Here is a 23,073-nt window from a genome sequence, read left to right as displayed (position 1 = left end):
TCTTGGTAGCAGTACCTGTGCCCCATTTTTCCTTTATTTGGGACTGTTGAAAATCATAAGTATTTTACAAACCATTTTAACAATGTGTGTACATTTGTAGCCAGATGTTATCTACTGTTAGAGGATAATCCTGAAGGATCATCTGTACAAATAATGAAAAAGGCAAGTTTTGCAAAGTAGCAGTATAGTACTGTGTTTTATAGTGGTCAGCATTCCTTATAATGGAAAAGAAGAGTGTTCCTTTTTTCTTTTTTAGTTATGTCTCCATAATGGCCCTAAATTCCAGAAGGAAGCAAAGCATTAACAGTCACTGGCAGCTCTCTTTTAAAACTGATCTTAGATCTAATTCTATGTTTATTTCCTTCTATGTTTTTCTAATGATGTTGGAGTCATAGACCCTTTGAATTAGATTTCTTCTTATATTGTTACTTAACTTTGAACTTCTCCGTATGCTGTTAACATGTTTGTATTTGAGGAACTTTACTGATCAATTCCTAGGTTTTCTGGTTTTAGTGGTCTGCTGAGAGTGATTGTTAAAAAGGTAAATTTCTAGGTTTAATCATTGGCAAGAGATTCTGATTCAGTAGATGTGGGATGGACCTGAGAGCTTGTATTTTTAATAAGCACCTTGTATGGTTTTGATACAGGGTCCTTATTCAGTGTCTGCTTTGCAAAACACTGACTTTTAGGAATTTATTACTGCTGTTTTAAAAATTGATTTGGTTAATATTTCAACAATGTGTTTATATTTAATGTACAAGATTCTATTTGAGGTAAGGTTCAGTGCATGAGAAAAAGACTTTTATCTATTTCTTTTTAAAAGCAAAATTTGTATCGGGCAACTTTAGCGGAAAAACATAAGGATCCATCATAGTAAATATTGTTGATAATTTCCTAATCCATTTTAAATGCATTTCACTAGCTTATGGACTTTTTAACTGTTTAAAAGAAAAATGTGAGTAGTTAAAGCCACTGATAATTTTATATGTGAAAAGAAAATGTACTGTCAGTACCTATTATTCATTAAATATATGCAGTTAATGTTTGATTTTTTTCTTCTACACATTTTTTCATGTCCTACAAATAAAGAATTGTTTCCACATTTCAAATATAAGGCTTTTAAAATAGTGCTATTGTGATATTTCTCCTGTTGGATTCAGGTAAGACAATTCAGAGAAAAATCGTAAACCTTCTAGTGCTGTTAAAAATTCTTTTGCATAAATAGAATTCAGTGTGGATTACTTGAGTTAAACTGTATAACCCAGGCAAAAACATAAAAAGTAGAATACTGCTGGAAATCTGTTTCTTAATGAAATGAATCATGTCCAGACTTTTATCTATGAAAATGATAAAAATGTACTGCTAAAAAGCAAATTGCCCTAGGAGTTAGTATATTATTTTATATTAGTAGTAAGTAGAAAAGTATCTTTTTAAAGATTGAACCAAATGGAGAGTGGCATGATTAGAATAGATATTGGTATAATTTATTACATTAGGTTTTTACTACTTTATTGAATAATATACTGAATCTGAAAGAAGTCACTTGGAAGTTTTATCCATTGATTATATATTATATTATCTTGAAAATGTTAGCAATTTCAGAAAGCATTTCAGCTGAATTTTTTGTTGTTGTTTAAATCAGTATCAATAACTTATGGTGCTTTAGCTGATGTTAAGTGCTATAAGCTAAGGATTCATCCCTGAGTAACTGAAAAGAATGGCAATTATTTAAATATGTGATACAAGCAAATATGAGTTTAGGCTTCTTAGTGATGTTCTAGTTGTATTGCTCTCAAGGGACTCTTCCCTCCATAGCAGTGTATCCTTTGATGATATTGACAGGGAGAGGTTAAGGTTGTGGGGGTTTGGAATGGAAGAGGCAGAGTCATTAAACAAAAATTGCCACTTCTCCAGCCACCTCCCTCTACTATGAATCTGAACTCAGCATCCCTGCATGGACCCAAATATTGCATTTCTAACACCTAACATCACAGTTAGCCCTTAATAGAAGCATGTTTAATACTGGGAGATACAGATACATAATCTGTGGGATTATGTTATAGTACTTTGATTAATCACTGAAAGAGATTGCTCTCCTGTCACCTGGGGGTTTTCAGACTTCCAGATACACCTGGCACAGTGTACTTCAGGTAAGGTCTGGTTAAGAGGGAGTAGGTCTTTCTTCTGTAAAGTGAGAAATGGGCTATCTATAACTTGGAAATTTTCAGTCAGATCACTTTAGGCAAGACTTTGTGTGGAAGTTGAGTATCTGGAAATTGATTCTTTTAAAACTATACAGGCTCAAGTAACTCTTGGAAGACTTGATATAAATAGTTTAAGGCCACTGAACTGGACAATCTCTTTGGTCCTTAAAAAAAGAAAGGTGGTCATTTTATCACTTTATCACTTTGCATGGTCTCTAAATAGCATCTGCAGGCAATTTGAGGAAGAAATAAAATTGATAATAAGGTCATTTATTTATCTACTGATTGCTAATGGACCTATGTTTTTTTTCATTGCCCTCATACAGTATTTATACATACACAAATTATTAAAAATATACAGTTATATTAACCTTTGTATGGCAGTGTATACTCCACAAAGTGCTAATCACAGTTCTAGAATATAAGCTATTTTTTTAAGCATTAGGTAGTAAACTAGGTTAACGAATCTTTTTTTTTTAAGATTTTATTTATTTATTAGAGAGATTGAGAGAACTAGTGGGAGGAGGTGAAGAGGGAGAAGCAGACTCCCTGCAGAGCAGGGAGCCTGATGCAGGACTCGATCCCAGGACCCTGGGATCATGACCTGAGCTGAAGTCAGACACTTAAACAACTGAGCCACCCAGGCACCCCATTAATGATTGTTACATTTAATTTTCTGAGGCAGTTTTGGATGGACTGTAGAATATACTGAATAGTAGTTAAAAATATTTGGTTTTGTATTTCAGTTATTTGTATATCTGAAAATGTGCCTTTCTGTTAGGTTAGTAGTCCTAGAATAATTATATTTTGGAAAGATCCTAAAACAAGATTTAGACATCACATTGTACATCTTAAATTTATACAGTATTATATGTCAGTTATATCTCAGTAAAGCTGGGAAGAAACCAAGGTTTAGATTATGTGGTTAAAATCTGAAAAGGAGCTGAGCTTATCTCATCAAATACTAATTTGCTTCAAGGCCAAAGTCTGGGAAAGTGGGCACTATTCCTAGCAGCTATTCAGGTATTGCCTGTATCTGGCAAAGAACATATCAAGTCACCAGTTTAAATACTTCCTAAATCCTTAGGGAGTGTGTATCTTGTTCACCCCTGACTGGAGAGTGTGGAGGGTGGTAGGCAATTGAAAGTAACAGAAAGGGAGGTCAAGTTCCAGATCAAAGAAGATTCAACAAGGGGTTGTAAAGGAAAAGGAAGAAGAATTAGCAATATCCAAATGGTAGATCTCTTAAAGAAAGGTGATTCCCAATAAGGGGAAGGTTAACTTTCTTGCTTCCTATTTATTATTATTATTATTTTTAAAGATTTTATTTATTTATTTGACAGAGAGAGAGCGAGAGAGGGAACACAAGCAGGGGGAGTGGGAGAGGGAGAAGCAGGCTCCTGGCTGAGCAGGAAGCCCAATACGGGGCTCGATCCCAGGACCCCGGGATCATGACCTGAGCCAAAGGCAGACGCTTAACAACTGAGCCACCCAGGCGCCCCTATTACTATTTTTGATAAACCTGCTTTTTCAAGTTCTTCCTTGGTTGTCTTTTGTATGTTTTACTTAAAATCACATTTGATTGGTGACTCTTTTATGAACTGTTGTCTATCATTGGCACCAGTTATGACAGTTGGTATCTTGTTCCAAGTTGGGCATACCCTGTTACCTCTTTCCCATATGTTATTTTTCTGTTTTGAACAGCTTTCTCCATCTGTAAGCTTGGGAAAACTTTATGGATAACAAATGCCTAGAAATGACTAAAAATACAGGTTTCCAAAAGCTGATTCTCAGCATTCTTTTGGTACATAAAAGTTTTCATTGAACGAGAAATAAAGACAATTTTCTGAAATCTTCCGAAGTTTTTAAAAAAAATTATTTATTCAGTTGTATCTTTTACTCTTTGTTAAAATGTCCTTTCCTGAAAATATAATGATAATGAGTATTGTTTTATATTTGGCTATGATGCTGTCACTTGGCAAAATGAAATGTTGGTATTGTTTCCTGAAATTTTGGAAATTTTTATTGCTCTTTGAAATCCATCTAAATGAAATTCCTTTGAAAATTTTTGTATGAAAGTTGCTACATGTCTGTGTACATAGTGGCCTACTGACCATTGGAGCAAAAGTATGTGAATGTATTTGTTTAATGTGTTCTTCAGGAAATGGTAATTTAAATGAAATGTGGTTGTCTTCTGTTATACTCAAAATACGGGTTGTGTAACACAACCACAGTTAGAACTTACTAGGTCAGCCTTGTGTGGTCCTTGCTGTGATTTTGCTGTTTGTCACATGAAAGGGTGAGTCATCTGGTGGTTTTCAGGAACTATAACCCTTTAAAGAGATGCCTAGAAGGAGTTACGTTAAATCTTTGTGTATTTAGCATATATGCAGGTTATGTTATACCTTTTCATTTCTTTTTATTCTTTCACCAGGCCTTTTCATTTCTTTGGCTGAGTTGCTTTAAATTTCTCTGAGAAGTTTAAGTGTATAAGCTTTAGCATATCTATGTGTGTAAAGAAGAGTTTCCATTAAAAAGCATTAAAAGGCTATAATTAAATGCTTTTTCCAGCCATCTAGTAAAAAGGTTTTATTTGGAAAAAAATGTTTAATGTGATGAAAAAATGACCCTTCTTCCTGCGTTTTCTACATTGTAAGATAATTTTGTATTACAGATTTTTAAATATCACTTTAATAAAGATGACTAGCAATGAGGTGCTAATTTAAAAATAAAAGAGATTTGAAAGATCATTTTTACTGGTAAGAGGCTTCAGAAAATCCATTTATGACCATTTTTGTTAAACACTGGAGTATCATTTCATTTGGTCAGGAGTCCAGTATTTTGACAAGACTGAAAAACTTAAAAGTATCTCAATATGAAATACTGCAAAAATTTTTTTTGAAAGTACACATACTTAAATAGGTCTAGAAATTTGAGCAGGCTGTCAGAAGATAATTGCACAGTGTGTTTATTTTCATAATTTGGTATAGTAATTACTAACGGAATTTTTGGAAAGAAATTAACTAGCTTTAACAAATTTTGCCATAAACTTATGTTTTAGGGCACATACCTTAATTACTTAATTGTGAAATCTTTGAATTTGCCTTTAATTGTTGCTTTTAGTATGGTTTACTCTAAGTGTTCAAATCTCTGTTTTTTGTTCTTTTAGATATGACACAGTTGAAGGCATGTAAGTGGTTATTTGTTTTTCCAAAGACAAGCAGTTTTAGGATGTAGAGATTTTTAATATTTAAAATTTGAATTTAAAAGCAAATTTCAAAACATAGCCTGTTGGTCTGGAGTCTTCTATTTTCCCCCTCGAGTTATTCAAATAAAAATTGAGATGACAGTGTTTACTTTTGGTTAGTTGGTAGCCTGTTCATGTGCAAATTATATGATAAATTCTTTAAATTTACATGAATTGCCTTCTTCCTCCCAAGGATAAAATTAAATGAGCATTTTATAGATAGGTTATTGTAAGAAAGAATATATATTAAATTTTAAAATTACTCTTAGTTTCTAATTTATTTAATATATTTAGAGTTTCGAGCTATGTTTTCAAATTGCAACAATATTGTTGGATAATCTCTCTTGCTTAAACATACATATTCAGTTAACACTGTCAACTAAAAAAATAGTTATTAGATTATTTCTTTTCTAGAGTCTTAAGACATGTTGGGGGGTGGGAGAAGTGAGGTTTATAGACCCTTTCAAAATCTAACAAAAGCTTTGGACCTTCTCACCAGAAAAATGCTTACATGGACACACAGATTTGGTATGTCATTTCAGGGGATTCATTGGCATCAGCCCAGGAGATCTGAAGCCCCTTTATTAAAAACACCTGCCATATCAGGGAACTCCAAATCAAAACCTCAATGAGATACCACCTCACACCAGTCAGAATGTCTAAAATTAACAAGTCAGGAAACGACAGATGTTGGTGGGGATGCGGAGAAAGGGTAACCCTCCTACACTGTTGGTGGGAATGCAAGCTGGTGCAGCCACTCTGGAAAACAGTATGGAGGTTCCTCAAAAAGTGGAAAATAGAGCTACCATACGACCCAGCAATTGCACTACTGGGTATTTACCCCAAAGATACAAATGTAGGGATCCGAAGGGGTACATGCACCCCAATGTTTATAGCAGCAATGTCCACAATAGCCAAACTATGGAAAGAGCCAAGATGTCCATCAACAGATGAATGGATAAAGAAGATGTGGTATATATATATATATATATATATAATGGATTATTATGCAGCCATCAAAAGGAATGAGATCTTGCCATTTGCAACGACGTAGATGGAACTGGAGGGTATTATGCTGAGCGAAGTAAGTCAATCAGAGAAAGACATGTATCATATGACCTCACTGATACGAGGAATTCTTAATCTCTGGAAACAAACTGAGGGTTGCTGGAGTGGGGGTTGGGGTGGGAGGGATGGGGTGGCTGGGTGATAGACACTGGGGAGGGTATGTGCTATGGTGAGTGCTGTGAATTGTGCAAGACTGTTGAATCACAGATCTGTACTTCTGAAACAAATAATGCAATGTATGTTAAGAAAAGAAAAAAAAAAGATAGCAGGAGGGGAAGAATGAAGGGGGGGATATCGGAGGGGGAGACGAACAATGAGAGACGATGGACTCTGAAAAACAAACTGAGGGTTCTAGAGGGGAGGGGGTGGGAGGATGGGTTAGCCTGGTGATGGGTATTAAAGGGCACGTTCTGCATGGAGCACTGGGTGTTACACACAAACAATGAATCATGGAACACTACATCAAAAACTAATGATGTAATGTATGGTGATTAACATAACAATAAAAAATCTCAGTGGGAAAAAAAAAAAACACCTGCCATAAAGATGAGACCTATGTTATCAGGAAGGGCCTTAACTTTTAATGAAATAATGATATTTATATATATATATATTTTTTTTTTTTTTTTTAAAGATTTTATTTATTTGAGAGAATGAGAGAGAGAGCACATGAGAGGGGGGAGGGTCAGAGGGAGAAGCGCACTCCCTGCTGAGCAGGGAGCCTGATGCAGGACTCGATCCCGGGACTCCAGGATCATGACCTGAGCCGAAGGCAGTCGCTTAACCAACTGAGCCACCCAGGCGCCCATGGTATTTATATTTAAAAGCTTATTTCAGTTGACCTCACTTTTTGAATGCAGGTTTTTGTTCTAAGTTAATGTTTGGTTTAGTTTCATTTTCAGAACTTCTGATTAATTGCTTAATTGTTAAAATATACTGCAGGTTTGTAAGTTTACTTTTGGTGAAGAAATATCCTTTAGTTAACATTTTTTTCGAATTTACACTAATTGCAAAAACAGATCTTGATCACAGCAATACTTCATGTCTTCGTCCTCCCTTTTTGCTAAGAAAAATCAGTAGTCAATGTTCTGTCCTGTTGCTCTTATTTAATATAGTCCATCTGGCTCTCTAGTCCTCCTCCTTGACAGGGAAGAAGAGTGCTGTAAAAATACTTAGCCACAATTTAAAAAAAAAAAACTACTCGGACTCATAAGGAGAGAAGTCTCCCATAATCAAAGTGTGTCACATCAGGATTAAAGTGACTAACCCTAGAAGTTATAGGTGAAATCCAAGACCTGATTTTGTTTTTGTTTGTAAGCCATGATTTAATTTCTTAAAGTGCATTACTGAGATAAAATTCACCAATTTAAAATGTGCCATTCAGTGGTCAAAGCCTGCTGATATGGAGGCAAAATAAACATGTTTTATCAACAAAGTCAGAAGAGGACATGTCTCTCTTAAGTTGTCCTGTGTACTGGATAGTTTTCAGAGGTGGAAATGGTAATTTAAATGAAATGTGGTTGTCTTCTGTTATACTCAAAATATGGGTTGTGTAACATTTACACTAATTGCAAAGGTTTGTCAGTCACGAAGCAAAGGGTTCTTTCCTCCCTGGGACTGTAGTGAGTTACTGATACTTTGGCATTCACTTGTGTCTCTTTAAGTATACTAGCCTTAAGATAAAGCTTGTTTGCAGTATTTTTAACATGAAAATTTTGATCAAAATTGTGCAGAGATTTGAGCCTGTGGACTTTAATGTCAGTAGAGTAAAATACTTGCATTTAACTATGCTTGTGTCTGTTTTCTGGCATTTCAAAAATAATTATCAGGATATTTATTTGCTTCTGATTCTCCCATGTATCATCTGTGTATGTGTTTTATCACCAAACATCTTTCTAAAATAAGACAAAAAATTAAGACAGTTAAATATTTGAGTTAGGTGGAATGTATTTCATGAGTAGTGAAATTACCGTAAATGGCCTAGAAATATTCTGCAAACCTAAATGAAAAACTTTCTAGGGATTCACTGGTAGTAATTTCGAACATGGTAATTCAGTTACTAAAATAAATTTGAATTAATGTTAATTAACTTATAATTGTGATGTCAGTAGTTGTCATAGAAGAGATTGTAACACTTAGAAATTTGTAGAGCTAAAAATATTCTACACATATTAACTTCATTAGGTCTGTTCCTTTTTTCACATTAAAATTTTGTTTGAAGTACAAAATTAAATTTCTTCTCATTTTCCATTCTGTTAGTATAATTTGGGAATGTTTCCTTTCCATTTTCCTCCTACAGTTTATTTTATGTGTCATCTTTAGATTTGATATGCACTAGGTTAAGAGAAACATCCTCCTAACAGTTTGTTTTTTATATCTATTTTCATAGTAATTATTCGTTAGAGATTCAGGTTTAAATATAAAACTTTATGGAAGGAAATTCTATTATAAATATTTATGAATTGTAAAGCTTCTAAAGAATTTTTAATGCATTTATACATAAAACTTTAAATCTGTGTTCTGTGTCATTGAAGATGGTGTCAGAAGAATTGAAAAATTATTTTCAAACTTATTTTCAAGAAACAATTTAGTAATTGGATTCAGCTTATCATTTGTTTTCATCACTGTTTCAAGGTTTTGTCTTGAATTCATATTTAGACTTTTGATGTTTATCCTTAATGTTCACAACAGGAGCCCTCTTGCACAAATGGAAGAAGAAAGAAGGGAGCATGTAGCTAAGATGAAGAAGATGGAGATGGAGATGGAGCAGGTGTTTGAGATGAAGGTCAAAGAAAAAGTTCAAAAACTGAAGGATTCAGAAGCTGAGGTAGTCAGCCTAACATTTTCACATCCTAAAGACACATCATTTCTTTTTAAAATAATAATATCTCTAATAGTATAGATAATAAAACCTTTCTACACATATTTTTTCAAATTTAATATAATGCCCTAAGGTAATAAAATGGAGAAATAAAAGGAAGCATTTTGTTTATAATAATATTATATACCTCAATATGTAAGTGTTTGGCCATACATGTACTTGGGAGGAAGATATAATAGAATACTTATAATGAATTAATCAGTTTTAATGAGCAAACTGTGAGAAATGAAATTATAAGCTATTTCATATATTCAAGGTAAGAAGAGTAAAGATCAAGAGTTTTGGGTGGATGTAAGAATAAAAACTAGTATTAGAATAATAATAATAAACCAGAGTTATTTGCGTATGAATGAGAGAACAAAAGAAAGAACTTTAACTGAACTAAGGGTTTGCCAGGATAAATTACAGACAGCCAAAGGGAAGAAAACAAAAGGAATGTGATTTTGTTGTAAATAAGTTGGGCATATTTGTAATATAGTGTCAGAGTAATTGCCAGTGTTAGCAAATTGGTAAAGTAGTGACAAAGCATCCCAGCAAGCTTATCTACTACCTTGGATGTTGAGGCATACATTTAGTTTCTATAAATCAAAAAGACCTTGAAGACATTTCCTTACATTTCCTTCAAGAGGTGAAAGATGGAGGAAAAAAACATTAACATGAGAATCAAGTAATAGTTGGTTTGATAGATATTAATATGAAATATTTTTAAAATGACTTTAATGTTAAAATTCAGTGAGACCCCTGTGTTTATATGTGGCTCCACTAATATTTGTATCTAAATATATTAAAAGGGGATTCACGGGGTGCCTGGATGGCTCATTTGTTAAGCCTCTGCCTTTGGCTCAGGTCATAATCCCAGGGTCCTGGGATCAAGCCCTGCATCAGGCTCCCCACTTGGTGGGAAGCCTGCTCCTCCCTCTCCCACTCCCCCTGCTTGTGTTCCCTCTCTCTCTGTCTGTCTCTCTCTGTCAAATAAATAAAATCTTTAATAAATAAAAGGGGATTCAGATCTATTTTGTTTACATTCTTATGGTAGATCTCATTGCTTTTGTAATTACTGCATAAAATACTGAAACCCTCTTTGACTAAATAATCAAAAGTATTTTAATCCACTAAATAGAATGCATGGAATAAGTAAAATATTGAGTAATTTCGAGGAAATGTTTATATTCCACATTAGATTACTCTTAAATTACTAGGCTTTACATGTGATCTCTTACTTTAAAAAAAAAAAAAAAAACCAGGGGCGCCTTGGTGGCTCAGCCGTTGAGCATTTGCCTTCGGCTCAGGTCATGATCCCAGGGTCCTGGGATCGAGCCCCATATCGGGCTCCCTGCTCGGCGGGAAGCCTGCTTCTCCCTCTCCCACTCCCCCTGCTTCTGTTCCTGCTCTCGCTAACTCTCTCTCTGTCAAATAAATAAATAAAATCTTTAAAAAAAAAAAAAAACCACTTTGACCATTGTTACATTTGTCATAAACTTAATGCAGCAAAGATATGGAATAGTTCCTTCTGTTTTGAGACTGCAAAGCACTGCAGGAATAGCATCTCTAGCATCTGTCATTAATAAGACGACATTTTGGAGATTAAGTTTAGTCTTTTTTTATCAGCCTTTTATTAACTGTCCATTTGAGTTTTTACCCTTTCACTAACTAGTGAATAATCTGAAAAATCTGTAACAGAGGGGAATAAAAACAAGAATAATCAAGAGTCTGTATTACCTCTCCACTTAGATTTCATTGAAAATCTAAAAGTAGTTGAATTTACATTTGCTATAGACATATTTTAGTAACTGCTCCTAGGAGTAAATGTTATAAACAAATAATAATGAAACTGTAGCTGAAAAACCCTTCAAGAGTTTTTATGATTTCTATGAGTGGTGAAAACAGAGTTTTGAGAAACTGTACTCTTTGAAGGATGAAATCTTTCTTAGCATTGGAAGAACCTATAAAAAGATCTGCCAAGTTTCTCCTGATACTGTAAGCCATATAAGTATATAAATATATAGGTGAAGAGACCTACTTAACCTTGTTTAATACAGTTTTTTCTCAAGTTCATTAGTGCTAGAAATGTTTGTTTAGGGCACAGCTGCTAATATCCAGCAGCACAGTGCATCAGGCACAGTACTAAGCATCCTTATTGTGTCATTAAATCCACACCATAACCCTATGAGGTAGATATTATTGTCCATCTCCCTTTTTTACATGAGAGGAAGGATAAATTAGCTTGGTCAGTACTGCATATTGTTGTAAGTTGAAACCATTAGCTCTTTAAGTTTGCTCTTAATCACTAGGCAAGTCCACAATCATGTATCCACAGATTCAAATCCTAAATCCTAACAAGCTCTGAAAACTGCAAAACCAGACATAGAACTAATTGTTTTATTCCACTTGATGTGAATATTTATAAAATTTACTGCAAAAAATAGTAATGTGTTTGATGCTAAGGTAGGTGCTACCCTAGACAGCCCAGGAGGTGTTTTGTAAATGTAATATATACACCTTTCTAAGTAATACTGTCTTTCTAAAATCTGAAAAAGTCAGAATTTTGGAAGACATCTAACCCCAACGGTCCCTTGAGAGGGCTTGTAACCAGTACTTTTTACCTACATGCAATTAACACAAAAGATATTATATGTAACAGAAATGTACAGATAAAGAATGATGAATACCTGCAAACTCCTACCCAGCTTAAAAACTAAGACCTCATTAGTTCATTTAAGCCCCTGTGTACCTCCCTATGGTAGTTCTCTTTCTCAACTTCTCTGAAGTAACTATTGTGAATTGTGTTTATGATTCCCTTGCATTTTTTTTTTTTTAATAATTAGAGGCATTTTCCTGTGTTCCTATTTTCTGATACTTTCTTAGTAACTTGTTTGCTACACTCAGGAAGATGACATCTCAAATTGACTCATGTTTGCTTAAGTTTATCTTAGATGGTTTTGTTTTGTAGGAATTGCATGAAATATTTGCAGTAGGAATAAATATGAAGTCATACTTTGTGGTTTACAAAATAATTGAGAAAACAAGTTATATACAAAATTTTACTATAATCCAAATTCAAGATGTTAACTCACTGATGTAATATGATCATTAATAGAACATGATTTTTGGACGTCTGAAGGTTTTGAATACTTTTTAGATATTAAGTGTATTTAGATTCAACCTGATTTTTTTTATTGGTGTGACTGTTTTCTTCAGGAATAGATTGACTAGCGCCTAAATGAAATTATTTAAAGAACCATTAGATAAGCTCTTTGTTTCTGCAATTACTTTGCAAGAGTGTTTCTACTTCTCAGCCAGCATTCTTTACAGCATTAATTCGCAATGTAGGAAAAATACCTGCATTGAAATCACTAGGGCTTGTTGAAAAATGCAGATTTCTAGTCTTAACACTCAAAGATTCTAATTCAATATGTCTGGGTGAGATCCAGTATTCTATATTTTGAGCAAGCACTCTTGGTGATTTGCACGAAGCTAACATTTGAGAAACCACTGCTTTATAGGAATCAGGGAAGCTTACTGTGATCTTGAAGCTCTTTAAGTCCTTATCTACCTGCTTTCTTTCCACTTGTCTCAGCTTTCTGAACTTGGAATTAGGAGACCGGTTCAATCCTGGTTCTTCCAATTTTCTGGCTAATGATCTTGGGCAAGTGACTTAAACTCTGCAGCTGTTTGCTCATCTATACAATGAGGACAGTGATGTCTTCTTTGCCTTGTTTCTGCATGCTTATGAGTAATGCAAAATGAGATGATAAATAAGATAGGGTATGTCCATTGTAAGTGCAACACAACTATAAACTTGTTGCACTTTTTTTCCCCATTTCCCAAAATTATTCTCTTGGGTCACTGGCCTTTTGGGTGGCAAGTCCTACAGAAGGAGAAATCCTAGACAGTGCTTTTCAGGTGGTATTCTGAATTTACAGCACAAGAACTCAGTGCTTATACTTATAACATTAGGATGTCTGGGTGAAACATACTTCTGCTCCTGATTTATTAAACAGTTTTATTTTATGTATCGTGCTGTGATTTAGCTCCAAAGGCGCCATGAGCAAATGAAAAAGAATTTGGAAGCACAGCACAAAGAATTAGAGGAAAAACGTCGTCAGTTTGAAGATGAGAAAGCAAACTGGGAAGCCCAACAACGTATTTTAGAACAACAGAACTCTTCCAGGTAATTAATATCAGATTCCTAAGAAATGTGTGTATTAATGTTTTAAGGAATTATCGTCTTACTTATTTTAAAAGACCTTACCCAGGGTGCCTGGGTGATTCAGTCGGTTAAGCATCTGCCTTCAGCTCAGGTCATGATCCCAGGGTCCTGGGATCCAGTCCTGCATTGGTACTCCCTGCTCAGTGAGGAGTCTGCTTCTCCCTCTCCCTCTTCCCCTCCCCTGGCTCCTGAGCACTTGCGCTTTCTCATATAAATAAATAAAATCTTTAAAAAAAATAAATAAAAGACCTTACCCATTATCACCCAAGCACAGTTAATTTCATGGATGAATATTTTTATATAGATGGATGCAATCTGTCTACTCTAACAGTATTTCTTTTCATTACAAACATTTTCCATGACTTAACAGTCTTCCTAATTATAATTTCATAGCTTCATAGCATTCTCCCTAGTTGACTTACCATAATCAATCTCTTATCTCCTCCCTTCAATTGTTGGACAGAATAGTTGTGTTCAATCATTGGCAAACTTAGAAAACACTGCTACAAAGATCTTTTATACATTTAGGGGTATGTTTTAGTTGTGTTGAATTATTTCTTTAGAATAAAAATTATTTCTTGGGGTGCCTGGGTGGCTCAGTCGTTAAGCATCTGCCTTCGGCTCGGGTCATGGTCCCAGGGTCCTGGGATCGAGCCCCACATCAGGCTCTCTGCTCGGCGGGAAGCCTGCTTCTCCCTCTCCCACTTCCCCTGCTTGTGTTCCCTCTCTCGCTATGTCTCTCTCTGTCAAATAAATAAAATCTTAAAAAAAAAAAATTATTTCTTAAGATAAAATTTTGGATATCTGATTCCAAATACAACTGATCAGTTACTTGTTCTTAGTTTACACAAAACTCAGTAATATTTGTACCTTGACTTTGTTCTTTTTCTTTTTAGTCCCATTAAAAACTGAAAAGTTATATCCCTGTAAAAATTCTACAGTCTACCCTCACTGCTAAATATTTTCAAGGTTAGATGTTTGTTCTATAACACTGTCCTTCTATTAACTTTTCCTTAGCAAAGAGGAAAATCTATTGGTAAAAGCAAATGTAATTCAGAATTCAAATGACCGTAAAAGGATACTGTATTTATGTCAGTTGATATTTTTCAGTTTGCACTATTTCATTTGGAAAGAATTGTTCTCATACATTAAAAATGGGTTTTTGTTCTATTTTTATTATTTATCCTGAAATTTGGTCAAATATTCAGTTGTCTATTACAGATTTGCATTGTCCTCATTATCCACTTCTAAACCTTATTTTTTTAAATTTATTTATTTACTTTTGAGAAAGCAGGGGTGGGGGGGTGGACAGAGGGAGAGGGAGAGAGGGAATCCTAAGCAGGCTCCACAGCCAGCACAGAGCCCGACACGGGGCTCGATCTCACAACCCTGAGATCATGACCTGCGCCGAAATCAAGAGTCCGATGACGCTTAACTGACTGAGCCACCCAGGCACCCCTTTTATTTTTTTAAATAAAAAAGTAGTGTTGGAAAATCTAACACAGTTGTAGCTGGATTAGCCAGTACTACTATCATGTATTGGCTGTAATGTTTATAACATGGCTACTCATTTTGACTATTTTCCTTTAACCATTTAGAACCTTGGAAAAGAACAAGAAGAAAGGGAAGATCTTTTAAACCCTCTATTGACCACCAGTTACATATTAGTTGCCAATATGCCAGCTTGGACATCAGTGTTTGTTGGATCCGTTTGACCAATTTGCACCAGTTTTATCCTTAATGATGGATTTAACAGCATGACAAAAATTATTATTATTTTTTTGTTCTTGATGGAGATTAAGATGCCTTGAATTGTCTAGGGTGTGTGTACTTAGAAACTAACAGCTCTAAGTACCTTTCCTACTTTTTTTTTATTAAACAGATGTCTTCAATTTAATGCAAGAAAACATTTTACTGTTGTACAATCATGTTCTGGTGGTTTGATTGTTTACAGGATATTCCAAAATAAAAGGACTCTGGAAGGTTTTCATTGAGGATAAATTGCCATAATATGATGCAAACTATGCTTCTCTATGATAATTATAATACAAAGGTTCCATTCAGTGCAGCGTATACAATAATGTAATTTAGTCTAACACAGTTGACCCTATTTTTTGACACTTCCATTGTTTAAAAATACACATGGAAAAAAAAATCCTATATGCTTACAATGCACCTAGAGCTTTTTTATAACAACCTTCTTTTGTTTATTTGTTTGTTTTGGATTCTTTAAATATATGTTATTCTCATTTAGTGCCCTCTTTAGCCGGAATCTCATTACTGCTTCATTTTTGTAATAACATTTTATTTAGGTATTTTCCATATATTGGTCCTGCTAAAATAGAATATAGCATCTTTCATATGGTAGGAACCAACAAGGAAACTTTCCTTTAATTCCCTTTTTACACTTTATGGTAAGTAGCAGGGGGAAAAATGCATTTATAGATCATTTCTAGGCAAAATTGTGAAGCTAACGACCAACCTATTTCTACCTATGTGCCGTCTCTTTATTTTATTAGAAATGGGAATCATGGCCTCTTGAAAAGAAAAAAAGTCACCGTTCTGCATTTAGCTGTATTCATATATTGCATTTCTGTATTTTTTTTTGTTTGTATTGTAAAAAAATTCACATAATAAACAATGTTGTGATGTAATAGAGTGTGGGCTCATAAATACTCTACAGCTGATAGACAAGACTAGAATATGTTTGGGAAGAAACTTTTCAACTTGAATTTGCTTCCTCCACAATTGTATCTCATCTTTTGCATGTTTATTTCATTTGGAATGGTTATGTATTGGTTTTCTAATTTATGAGATATACAGTATCTCTACTCATTACTATCTCATTAATATGTTATTCTTCTCAGAAAAATCCCAACTCATTCACGTTAGGTAAACTCTCATGTCCCTGGAAACAAACTTTTTAACTGGAAAGAAAGTGGTATAATTTCACTAGGTCAAATGATATAGATTTTAACATAATGCTTTATGGCATTTTAAGTATAATTAATGCAACCCAGTTCATTACCTTAAAAAGTTTCACCATGTTTGTTACTTTTTAAAATTGATGATCCAAGCAGAAGGAAGTAACTGCTAATACTTATTTTTGTTGGCTTCACAGGCTGAAGGATTTAAATAAGTCAGTATGCTTGAAAGATTCTTACTGCTTTTCAAAGATACATAAATCCAAAATGTAAAACATAGATTATTCATGTTACAGTATCTTGACTTTACATGTAAGTTCACCCCAGAGTTGCTATATTTAAAGTAGATCTCATGAGGCATTAAAAACATGATTTAGGAATACCATAGTAAATATTTATTTTTATTTGATGGCTATCACTAGTTAAAAATTGTCTTGGAAAAGTTTTGTTAATCCTAAAATGCCTTCTGCTGTTGGGAGAACATAACATGGTATGAGTGGCTTTTTAAAAATAAATTGCCTATTAGTCCAAGACTAGAATCAGGTGTTCCAGAATAATAGGAGTTTTTTATTTGTTTTGGTTCCTGTGTTAAGAGAGATTGGGTTAACACCTGTAACCAGAAAGTTTTGGTTTTAGGGAGTTAACAAACTATTGAATTTGGAGACTGCAAAATGGAAAACTTTGTGTAGACCACCTGCCTAACTAGTGAAGTATTACTCCTAGAAACAGGTCCTCATAGTTACCATTTAAAAATTCTGTATATTGTGTTAAATTTGTAAGTTACCTTTATTCTACTACCCTAGTAAAAATTTGCACAAATCCTTATCCTTGTCATACCTAAAGTTTTACCTGAGTCTGATATGGGACCTGTACAACCTTACTGGGTCTTTTGATTGTTGACTCCAGGCTTTTCAAGCATATTGAGGGCTATTTTTGCTATATGGCCTCTGGATTTCTGAGAACTGCTATATGATCACTCATAATATGTGTAACATTGAGGAAGGCATAAGGAAAGGCCAGCTTGTAAACAACAAAACAATAATGCCTACTCTCCATTGTCTAGAGACATATGATTGAACTAACTTGGTAACCACAGTCTTTCTAAGTATGCAGGATTAGTCAATCCTAGTCCCAGTGGCTTGATTTGGGCACCGCAATGATAGGGTTTTACTGCCACCTAGTGGGATGAATTCTACTTGTCTCGTTATCACGTTCACAAGTAACCAGGGAAGTTGATAAATGAATTGATTGGACATATGGCTTATTTCTGTGTAGCTTAGGTCATACTCTTGAAAGCTGAAGAGATACATACAGGCTCCTGCCTCTCAGATTCATCAGTTTGGTGTCGCTCTACCACCTGCACATTCTGAGGACCCTCCCTTCCCCGCCACCACCTTTCGTGCCTTTTACCCTCTTGGAGAAACTGACCTAGTGATGTGGAGGTAGGTGTATAGTAGGTGAGGAAAAAGCAAGAAGAAAGCATATAAGATGGCCTGATAATGCAGCAAGAGGAGAATGTTGACTTAGCAAATCATCTAGATCACTATCTCCAAACATTATCCTGTTTCCTTATTAAATATTTTTCAGCATGTATCCATAATTACAATTGTATAATAAATTGTATGCATGTACTACTATGTTACTGTGAACATTATGAAACAGAATTTTAAAGTGGGGGAAAAAAGTTTAGTACTCAAGCCCCAGTGAATCATCTAGCTCATTCCACTTTGGAAGCCATTGATCTAGGTAGTATGTACATCATTAATAATTTTGTTGACTCCCCAAGGATGTCCTAGTGAAGACTGCTGTGGTATCCTATTTGATGTGAAAGGAAAAATTATTGTCTCCCACTCCAGCAAATTGAAGTCTTTTCTAATAAAAAGCTCGCAAATGTAAACAAAAGTCCCTGTGTTTCATTCAGGATATTTTCCCTATCCCTGTGTAATAATGACAATTATCCATGTATTGAACACTTACTATGTTCCAGATGGTAAGTTAACTAGTTTTTGTGCATTTTCTTCATTTAAACCTTAATAGATACCAGTATCATCCTTTCACAGACTGGAATCAGGCTTGGAGATGTTCAGTGACTTACCTAGGAGACAAGTGGTGACTGGCAGAGCTGGAGTTTGAGCCAGTCTTGGTGATGACATCAGGGCCTATGTGCTTCAGTCTTAGGCCATGCGACCACCTGGTGTGTGCTAGACACTAATCATCTATGTTCAAATCCCATCTCTGTGTGAACTGGGCATGTTACTTTCTGAACATTTGTTTCTCCAGCTATAAAGTAGGGCCCATATTTCCCTTGCTGGTTCAGAGTAAAGATTACATTCTGACTGCTCATGTGAGGGTATCTGGACCCTGAGAGATTATCCTTGGATGTTGATGGAAGCAGTGATGCTGGGCCCATGACAAAGAGTATTGTTTTTCCCCAACTTTAAGTGATGGTGCATTTTTAGTAAGTTTGCATGGTGCTTTGATAAGTCTCTAGACCTGCTTCTTTGTAGACAAAGCCTTTTGGAGTTACTAAGTGAAGTATGTTTTGACAGTAGGGCACACCATGGAAATAAGGTTATTTTGGTGAAAAGTGGGTTTTTTATAGTGCCAGTAATGGGGGTTATAAAATACATCATTCTTTGCAAGTAATGCTGAGATTGTTTATCGGAGTATCTAATCTCTGACATGGTTAAAAAAAAATTGCTTCTTTTCAAGCAAATTGGTCTCCATGATTTCGGATTAATCCATAGAATATTCAAAGTTTAGTGTCAGCCGTTTTCAACAGAAAATAAGGGTTGACAATTTCCTGTGTTCTTTAGAAGCCTTTCAAAGCTTCACAGGAAGAATGAAGACTATTCTTGGCCTGAACATTTGCCCCATGGAGTGCTGGGCCCGGCCAAAGAGCTTTGTGTTAGCAAAAGAGGGTCAAGTGAAAGGGGACCTTGTTCTGTGCCAGGCTCTCAAAGGATAGGCTGAAACACCCTTGGCCACACAGAGCCACTGTTCAAGGTGCAGTATTTGGACCTGCCGAAATCTAAAGCCATTTAGGTTTTCTGAAATCCTTTGGGATGGAGAAAGGCAGTAGTGGACACTTGAGAATAGGTCTGTGAAGACGTGGCATAAGATGGGGAGTTAATGTGGGGATAGTAAGACACTGCCAAGAAATGTCTATTTGTTCTCACTCTCTTCAAAGTAGTCCTGCTTAGCTTCCTAGCTTTTAGGTGTGTTGCAAGGCACAACAGTTCACCCTGGATATTAACAAGGAAACGGACCCCAGAATCCCCCCGGGGTGGGGGGTGGGACGAGGGGCTGGTACTCACCAAAGTGTGGAGTACTGAACTGACTTGGTCTAGCAAGGGTTTACAACTTTTCTTTTCCTCATTTAATTCCAGTGTCTTTGAATTTCGCTGGTCTCTTTCATATTTAAATATACGCTCCACTAGATTTGCAGGCACAGAAAAGTTCCCTGTATTTTGGATAAACCAGTAATTTAAGCAACTTGGCAAGTGGTGGGTGAAGTGATGGGTGCCCTGGCAGTCCTTGGTGTTAATGTGAACTTTCCCCCCTGCTTTTCAGAAGTCAAGGAATCTATATTTTGTCCAGTAGTAGTGGAGGGAGCTGTCCATTTTATTTCTAGGGATAAATCTCATGTGATTAAATAAATCTATGGCTTAGCATGGTTACTTAAAAAAAAAGTTCTTTCACCCAGACACCAAAATAAAATCTTCCTGAGACCTTAGGGTTGCTGGGTAGAAGTGCCAGGAACTCTGGTTGGCATTTCCTTTCCCTAAGTTCCACTTCATTAGTGCCTAGTTAGACCCCACCCTTCAGAGTGAGGTGCTTGGAAGATGGGGTAGAAGTCACCGAGGCAAGCTTACCTTCTGTGATCTCTGCATTCAGATGGGGTTGGCCCAATTATATATATATACCTCATGTCCTGAAGAGGAGATGGGCTTTTTCTCCAGCTTGTACTGTGAGAACAGATGGACTCATCCTACCAAATAATGAGAATATTGTGACAATATTCAAACTAGGAAGAATACCTGTTTATCAAATGAGGGGAAATTCAGCTGGGAATCCGAGGGAAGGAAACAAAACCAGAGGAGAGTGCAGCAACAGCACACTGAGTGCCTACTATGTGCCAAACACATCAAGTTCACACAGAGTCTCAGTTAAAGCTCAGAATTCTATGATGTGCCTATTGAACCCCTTTTTTAAAAACAAGCAGACTAGGGGTGCCTGGCTGGATCAGTCAGTAGAGCATGCAACTCTGGATCTCAGTGTTGTGAGTTGGAGCTCCATGTTGCGTGTAGAGATTACTTATAAAAAAATAAAATGTTTAAAAAATATGGGGCGCCTGAGTGGTGCAGTTGGTTGAGTGACTCTGTGTTTTGGCTCAGGTCATGATCTCGGGGTAGTGGGATCAAGCTTCGCGCTCAGTGGGGAGTCGGCTTGAGGTTCTCGCCCTCCCCCACCCTTTGCCCCCCCCCCCCGCTCGCTGTCTCTCAAATATTTAATAATAAAATAAAAAAAAGCAGATTAGAATTTCAATGTATGATTATATAACATTTGTATTAGCTATTGCTACATGTGAAGCAACAAATGCCCCCTAATAAATGCCTTAGTAACAACTATATTTAAATTGTAATAACATTTATTATCTTAGTTTTTGTAGGCCAGAAATTAGCAGGGTGGTTCTGGCTGGAGAGTAGCATTAAAGATGTTGACTTTGGGCTATAGTCATCTGAGGGCTTGCCTGGGGCTGGAGGGCCTACTTCCAAGATGGCTCACTCAGATCATTGGCAAGCTGATGTCAGGAGGCCTCAGTCCCTTGCTCCATGGACGTCTCCAGGGGGCTGCCTGAGTGTCCTTGTGACATGGTGGCTGGCTTTCTCCCAGAACAAGTGATCCAAGAGAGAGCAAGGTACAGGCCCCCAATGTCTTTTATCACCTGGCCTTGGAAGTCACATAATGTCATTTCCACAATATATTTTTGCAGCTCAGCCCTGTTCAATGTGGGAGGCAGCTGTACAAGAGCTAGATTATGAGGAGGCTGCTACCACATTTTATCCATTTTCTGGTTAACAGATGATTTTTACAAATAATGCTGCAGTGAACATTTTGTATACATCTTCTTGCCTAAATATGCAAGAGTTTCTACAGGCTTGTGTATCAATATGAATAAAGCCAGCACATCTGTGGCTTTGAGCTTCCTAAGCCTCTGTCAAGGTTTCTGGAAGGCATCATGTAGAATGGTTTATCCCCTGCCCCCTTCTCACTCAGACCAGATGTCCCCGCGGGCCCAACCCATAGCCTTCGGTAAGTCCAGGCTTAACTCTTTACAGTCTCTTCTTGACCAGAGAAGAGAGGAGAATCTCTCCCCCTGCCTTAGAGTTTTTCAAACCTCAGAGAACTGCAACAGGCCCAATATGGTGACTGCTACAGATGTGGTCCCTGAGAGGACCACTGTGAGCCAGAGAGCACCTCTGCTCCCTCCACACCTTGTCTCCCCCTAGGGATTATGGGTAAATGAGGTGCCAAGTCTGCAGCCAGCCTGGGCCTTTGAACCAGTTCAATTCACCCCCACCCCACACTCCAGCTCTGGGCCCATCTGGGGCTTTGCCTACCCTACAACCTTCTTTCCCACACCCAGGCAGCCTCTAAACCTGGCCCTCATGAGACTGCACCTCTCTCCCTTCCCCCTGGCAGCCTGTCCTGGATGTAGGTTTCCACTAGCCTCTACTCCATGGGTCATGGATGCACCCAAACCCCATCTCACAGCAACCCCATCCCCCTCATGCTCCCCCAGTCCCCCAACCAGGGCTGGATTCCTACTGGTACCCCCAACTGACTGTCAAATAGCCCCTCCCTATTGATTTATTTTTTTTCATGAACTTTTTTCTTCTAATTTATAATTTTTGCAAAAGTACTTTTTTCTGAACTATTTCTGAGTCATTTGTAGCTCCATGCCCCTTATATTAAATACTTAGGTGTGTATTTTTAGAAACAAGGAAATTCCCTTATAGTAACAGTACAATAATAAAAATTTGGTGAAATTTAATGAGCTTTTAATAAGATGAAAAACATTTAAATATCCTTTTTGCTACCTCATCTTCCAATATATATTTATGTATTCATATTTACACACACTGCATTTTGCATTATGGCCCAACGCCCCCAATTCTGGCTATTGTGTTTGCATTTTCCTTAAAATAAATTTAAAGGGGATCACTTCAGCATCCATGGGACTGGACCCCTTGGGCACCAGTAAACCCCGTGGGTTGATCTCATGAAATCAGTGGCAGTGTTGACATCAGAGTCCAGGGGCCAGGCTCCCAGTTCATTTCTCTCTACACCATGTGGGGACAGATTCATTCTTTCCCATTCATTCATTCCATCATTCATTCCATCCAACCTTCTCTGAGCGCCAAGTCCTATGCGTGGGACAGCTGGGGGACACGGGGTGCATGTGCTGGCTCTGCGCGGGACTGAGGCGCCTGATGCTCCTGTCCTCTAGGAACACGTGGCCTCTGATAGAAACA

General features: G+C 36.5%; 1 protein-coding gene across 6 annotated transcripts in view; it reads left to right on the top strand.

The window, feature by feature from the left end:
- Positions 1-16,264, top strand: part of SEPTIN7 (septin 7) — a 120,477-nt gene extending 104,213 nt beyond the window's left edge. For all 6 annotated transcript variants that reach the window (XM_032401785.1, XM_032401782.1, XM_032401783.1 and 3 more), the window contains 3 exons: positions 9,211-9,346; positions 13,432-13,571; positions 15,209-16,264. In XM_032401785.1, the coding sequence (XP_032257676.1) occupies positions 9,211-9,346; positions 13,432-13,571; positions 15,209-15,248 (316 nt within the window). In that variant the 3' untranslated portion in view covers positions 15,249-16,264. The remainder of the gene's footprint in view (positions 1-9,210; positions 9,347-13,431; positions 13,572-15,208) is intronic.
- Positions 16,265-23,073: the final 6,809 nt, after the last annotated feature.

The sequence above is a fragment of the Phoca vitulina genome, unplaced genomic scaffold, assembly GCF_004348235.1.
Source record: "Phoca vitulina isolate PV1807 unplaced genomic scaffold, GSC_HSeal_1.0 scaffold4, whole genome shotgun sequence".
NCBI lineage: Eukaryota > Metazoa > Chordata > Mammalia > Carnivora > Phocidae > Phoca > Phoca vitulina.
Note: the sequence above shows the minus strand (reverse complement) of the source record. Positions and strands in the feature narration are given on the sequence as shown.